General features: G+C 35.3%; 1 protein-coding gene across 1 annotated transcript in view; it reads left to right on the top strand.

Annotated features, from left to right (window-relative positions):
• The window catches only part of LOC108912250 (putative fatty acyl-CoA reductase CG5065), a 58,346-nt gene that overhangs the window by 8,231 nt on the left and 43,275 nt on the right, over positions 1–6,840 (top strand). The window contains exon 2 of the mRNA XM_018717439.2: positions 4,175–4,259. Coding sequence (XP_018572955.2) covers positions 4,175–4,259 — 85 coding nt within the window. The remainder of the gene's footprint in view (positions 1–4,174; positions 4,260–6,840) is intronic.

The raw sequence follows: 6,840 nt of genomic DNA, 5'->3' as shown, positions 1-6,840 counted from the left end.
CACGCTTACCTGTGGAAGGATAGCTGATGTGGATGTTTATAATCCAATTTCTTACAAATTCTGCACTGTCTAACCATATTCACACCTTAAAAGTTTATCCAAAATACATGTATAAACACTAATCACGTTTCACTTACTAAAATCACAACTATTTTCTAACAAGAGACGTCATATTCTGCCAACCACGGCAGAACGAACGAGGAACACGCTACAAATTATTGCGTAGTTGCCAAGTCTTCAAGCATGGCAAATATGGAAAATGAAAAATAGTTTAATATGTGCAGAATTTAACAATATTGTATGCATAACTTAATAATACTATCCTATAATAATAATTTTCGCAATTGTGATGAAAATTGCGATAAAAATATTAAGTATATTTCCAGTATAATTATACAGCTGACAACAATGATACAATTAGACTGTGAATAGACGAGGCATCATCCAGAAATGTAAATAAATAAGTCCCCTTTATTTAAATGTCCTTGGATTGAACTGAATAGAATTACTGGATGATCAGATGGAGTAAACAAGCTCCGACTTGCGCGACGTCGTTACGGCGACAAGACGGTCAGTGTTACCCCAACGTCTGACCACACTACAGCTGTTGTCTGTTGTTCAATTTAGTTCTTTTCTACATTATATTTGTGTGACTAAATGCACAGGAAGAGTCGTGATAATAGTAAGCAAAGTTCAAGCACCTATTTATAAAAAATTTGAAGTAAATTAGTTCTATTTTTTAAAAATGGACATTTGAAATTTTGTTTCATGAAGAAAGCCAGAAATTCTGCAATGTATCTACAAAAATAAATGCTGGACAGTGTTGCCCCAGTGTGAATACTACTAGTCATACGTAACCGTTGAGTGAAGAAACTCACTCACTCAACGACGTAACTGACAGACGAACATGACGAAGCTCAACTTAAAGCTAAGTACAGACTTGCAACATTAATACGAGCTGAACGGCGCGGCGGTGCGAACTGCGCTCCGAACCACACCTCGAATAATGTTCCAAAAAATGTAGCGCTGAGCGCCGAACAGAACGTGTTTTTGCACACGTTCGTATCGTTTCCATTAATTTAGTTTGAAAATCGTCATGAATGCAGCTGCAGCAGCTTATATTTATATCCATAACGAAGTATTAGCCAGGAAAAAACGAGAAAACGTAGAAGATGGTGGCAAATGCACCTCTATGCAAAAAGACATCAAGAACACTCCAATTTGCTTCGAGATTTGCAGTTTCAACATGTCAGTGGGCGTTACAAAAATTTTGTGATAATATCCCCTATTGATTTTCAGCATCTTTTAAATGGCATAGGACCTAAAATAAGAAAACAGGACACTTCATCGTTGCTACTAAATAAACGGCCGTTGTTCGCCGAAATATCTGTCGACGTGTCCAGACTTGTGCAACGTCGAACCGCGCAATTCCTTTGATGCGACGTCGAAAAACCGACTTCAAATGGATCGAGTGAGAACCGTTCGTCGATCGGAAATATGCGCGGTTCGGGGTTCTAGTCCCTGTCCACACAGCAACGGCGCGGTCCGCGGAGCGGTTTGCAACGCGGCGCAAGTCTGTACTTAGCTTTATACTTCTTGTAGTAACAGTACGTCGGTACCGGCAGTCCAAACAGATTCCTGTTTTTTTAATAATTATTATTATTATTTATTTACAGTGTCTATAAAATGCTTGGAAAATGAAAATTAAACTTGGTGTAGAATGGTAGATGTTCTTTATTATAAAATTTTCTATCCAGTTTTGTATTTATGAGATTATGGGTTTTCTTNGCTTCGAGACTTGCAGTTTCAACATGTCAGTGGGCGTTACAAAAATTTTGTGATAATATCCCCTATTGATTTTCAGCATCTTTTAAATGGCATAGGACCTAAAATAAGAAAACAGGACACTTCATCGTTGCTACTAAATAAACGGCCGTTGTTCGCCGAAATATCTGTCGACGTGTCCAGACTTGTGCAACGTCGAACCGCGCAATTCCTTTGATGCGACGTCGAAAAACCGACTTCAAATGGATCGAGTGAGAACCGTTCGTCGATCGGAAATATGCGCGGTTCGGGGTTCTAGTCCCTGTCCACACAGCAACGGCGCGGTCCGCGGAGCGGTTTGCAACGCGGCGCAAGTCTGTACTTAGCTTTATACTTCTTGTAGTAACAGTACGTCGGTACCGGCAGTCCAAACAGATTCCTGTTTTTTTAATAATTATTATTATTATTTATTTACAGTGTCTATAAAATGCTTGGAAAATGAAAATTAAACTTGGTGTAGAATGGTAGATGTTCTTTATTATAAAATTTTCTATCCAGTTTTGTATTTATGAGATTATGGGTTTTCTTCGACAATAGCAGAAATATTATCAATTCAATAAAAATCATGTACCTATTACTCGTATTTTCAGACCTATGATGGGGAAATGCAATTTAAAAAATATAATTTTAGTGTTCTATTTAAAATTTTGAAGTTGATCTCACATAAAAAAATAATAAAGTAAAATTGGATTAATTGATTGAAAGTATAAACCAACAAATTGCATTTCCATTGCAGTAAACGCTTTTGTTTGGAGGTAGGTTTTGCCCGTCTAAAACTTCGTGAGATATATGTTTTAAGCTTCTAAATACACATCACAATTTTGATTTGCCCCTCCCTGGAAAATTTTTCTGCGGACGCCCATGGTGTAAAACTATGTATACAAATTTAGAAATGGCAGATATGCATTTAATTTGCATATGGAAATGCAAATAGAGCTAAATATTTATATCAAGAAACATTTCTTAACCATTACCATCTGAACACCGGAAATGGAAGAGGCTGTATTAGTAGATATCGAAAATAATCCGCAGACTAGCACAAGAGACATTGCACGTGGTCTTCAAGTGAATCATTTGGAAAATTTTGAAAGGCCAGTTACTATATCCTTATCACATTCAACGTGAACAAGAACTTATTCGTATAATTGTCCCTGCCAAATAGAAGTATGTATGTCGATGGATGCAAAACATGTTAAACCAGAACATTTTTAAGCTACCTATTGTTTTCTACTATTGAGATTTGATGGCCATAGTTATACAGAATTCCTACAATCAGATGAATAAACTCGTGGAAGATGTTTCAATTGTAACTAGCCCCAATTCATTTCAGTAGAGTTGCCAATAACTGGTTCAACGTTTGGCCTGTTCAATCAGCCGATTTAAATCCGCTTGATTTCTTTTCATGGGACCACCTCAATTCCACTGTTTTGAAACAGTGGCGTAGTTTTTCGGAGGGTTTTAATAACAACGTTCCCCCGAATCTCCGCCTCTAATTCGCAGATTTATATAGAAATATACCGAATTATTCCCTTCACTTAGTTCAATTCAATTTTGTTAATATACGTTAAAAAACTTCTGAGATAATTTTTTAATAACAACGTTCCCCCGAATCTCCGCCTCTAATTCGCAGATTTATATAGAAATATACCGAATTATTCCCTTCACTTAGTTCAATTCAATTTTGTTAATATACGTTAAAAAACTTCTGAGATAATTTTTTAATAACAACGTTCCCCCGAATCTCCGCCTCTAATTCGCAGATTTATATAGAAATATACCGAATTATTCCCTTCACTTAGTTCAATTCAATTTTGTTAATATACGTTAAAAAACTTCTGAGATAATTTTTTAATAACAACGTTCCCCCGAATCTCCGCCTCTAATTCGCAGATTTATATAGAAATATACCGAATTATTCCCTTCACTTAGTTCAATTCAATTTTGTTAATATACGTTAAAAAACTTCTGAGATAATTTTTTAATAACAACGTTCCCCCGAATCTCCGCCTCTAATTCGCAGATTTATATAGAAATATACCGAATTATTCCCTTCACTTAGTTCAATTCAATTTTGTTAATATACGTTAAAAAACTTCTGAGATAATTTTTTAATAACAACGTTCCCCCGAATCTCCGCCTCTAATTCGCAGATTTATATGGAAATATAGCGAATTATTCCCTTCACTTAGTTCAATTCAATTTTGTTAATATACGTTAAAAAACTTCTGAGATAATTGAATAAAAGTAATAATTTTCAAAAGCTTAACATCTTGTCATGAAAACTTTATTGTAGTGTAACAAAGATTATTTTATTATTAGTTTAGCATTACTTAACTTTAATTATTTTCAGTTGTTCGACACCTTAAAAAAGTTTAACCCTGCAGCTATTCAGAAATTGGTACCAATATGTGGAGATGTAATGGAACCCGGTCTTGGTAAGTAAACTATTTGCCACCATCACTTCCGATAACAAAAATATTATATCATCTTTGCAACTGCGTACTCCTCGAAGATATTGGAAAAGTACTTTTGAATCTAATCAAAATAACAATTGAGCTTTTCCTGCCAGAGATATGGATATCAACCTTATTTTTTAATAGAACACTACACAGAGTGTCCCGATAATTGATACAAAAAGTCGAGTACCCATAGATGAGGCCAAAATAATATCAGTTCTTCTTATATATTTTTTTTTCATATGGACCTTCGTTAACAAGTTACGGGCCCTCAAAGGTGAAAATTAAAAAGTTATTTTTATTTACAGTCTAAACTATTAACTTCAGCATGATGCAAATTTGGTGATCGGTAACACATGCGTACAGCTTGTTACTGATGTTGTAAGTGAAACTTCATTATCCTCAGTACGCCAGGGACGGACTATGCCCAATGGTTAACAACCCACAATTTTTGCATAGATGGCGATCGCAATCTGCCTGTATCAAAAATAAGCTCCATGAAGAATTTGCCAACGATAATACCTTCTTGGTTCATCTCGGTAAAATTAACAATAAATATTTCTGATTTTTTGTTTTAATTTTTAATTGGGCATAGTTACTATGTTAGAACCGTACATATTTTTAAAATAAGGGAATAGAAAATCTTGCTGTCTGCTAATGTAATTTTCACTAACAAAATTTGACAAGCACAATTTACACATAACACAAAATAAAAAACGAAGATGACGAACTAGAAAATAAAATTGTTTGATTTAAAATTTTACGTACAGCTACCGAAAAACAATTGCATTTTCATGGCTTACTAGAGCGATGTTACATGTTAATAATATTTCTAAAACTAACAAATACAGGGTGGTCCGAATTTTATGCAGGAAACTTCGAGGGCAGATAGATCTCTTTAAATAGTAGGTATTTGCCTTATAAACATAGATCTAGAACGGCATCGTTTTAGAGATACAGGGTATTGAACTTGTAAAAAAAATTGATTTTGTTTATATCTCCGGAATCTATTAACCGATCTGAATAAAATTTCCCTAAAATATGAGCTCTAAACGTTCAGCCAGTAGTGTGCAACTGGACAGGGGTTACCTCTTTTTTATAAAAAAAACCTACGCCACTGTATTTTTTACAAGTTATGCAACGGATTTTTATTCTAATGCACTAAATACGTAAAAAAGGTAACTCGAATTTTTTCCCTAAGATTCGCCGTTCTCAAGTTATTCATACCAATACAATCCCCTTATGGCAGACACTTCAAACCATAATATTACAAAAATATTTATGTTTATGCTTAAAAGTAAGTGCAATTTGTAAGCAGATCAACAAAATTCTTTCCACATCATCTGTGAGGTAGTGTTCCTAGTGCGTTTTAGATTCCCCTGGAGGCCTAATCAACTATTTTCACAAATAAGAACAATTTAAATCGAAATAATAATAAAAATATATTTACCATGCAACAACAACTAAACAAGAAACAAAGTTAACGTTACGTATTTACGACAATTGTTCATAATGCGAACCATCCACATCGATACATTTCTGACATCTTCTATATTAATGGAACTAATTGAAGCTAATATCATGTGGTGGCTTTCTTTCGATTCATTACACCCGTCTTCTATTCCCTGCAGTAGTTGTGGTCTTGTATTTATTGAAGTAGAGTAAACTTTACTTTTCAGATAGGTAACCCCAAATATAGTCTAGGGGGTTTAGATATGGCAATCTGGCTGGCCAAGACCCTGAACCCTCTGCACCATTATGGTTGACATTGGCATTTGGTTGTATTATTCTCCTAAAAGGTGCAGGAGCACCATCCATTTGTATCCAGCTATTTTGTGGTATATTTAATGGAACATCCTCTAATAATTCAAATAGATGGTTTTCTAGAAAGTTTAGAAGTGACTGGGAATTTAGATTGGGTGGCAAGGAGAACCATCCACAAACTTTATTGCGAATTATTCCGAGCTACACTTTCACAGAAAATTCGTGTCCGAATTTCACGAGAATTTTCTTTTGACCAAATATTGTGAAAATTCACTACCCCTCGCCTTGTGAGCGTAGCCTCTTCGCTCCAAAGTATTTCTAGTAAGAGTTCTAGATTATGTTGTGACTAACAACCACTGACAAAAATTCAGGCGTTTCTCTGCATCTCCCGGAAGTAAATTTTGCACAGGTTATAATTGGTACGGATTTCTACCATCCTTACGTAGAACTTTTCAAATTTTCGATTGCGTGATACTGGGGAAAACCTTCACGGATACGTTTCAACTTTAAAGGAGATGATTCTCTGACGAATGGTTTTCTCGATTTAAAAGTGGTCGTCAGCCACGTTGAATATTATCCTCGACCAGTAAGGCCTTCGAGTTCAACTGATGACTCTCACGACCAGAAAGTCAAAGATCTGGCGCATGCAAATCGCCGATTGACTGTTGAGAAATTGCGGAGGAGGTTAGCATCTCATTTGAGTCATGCCATGAAATTTTGATAGAAAAATTGAACATGCATCGAGTTGCAGAAAAATTTGTTCCTCATTTGATGACCGAACAACAGAAAGAAAATC

This window comes from Anoplophora glabripennis, unplaced genomic scaffold (genome assembly GCF_000390285.2).
Source record: "Anoplophora glabripennis isolate ALB-LARVAE unplaced genomic scaffold, Agla_2.0 scaffold875, whole genome shotgun sequence".
NCBI lineage: Eukaryota > Metazoa > Arthropoda > Insecta > Coleoptera > Cerambycidae > Anoplophora > Anoplophora glabripennis.
The sequence above is the reverse complement of the archived record's forward strand: the minus strand, read 5'-3'. Positions and strand labels throughout refer to the sequence as shown.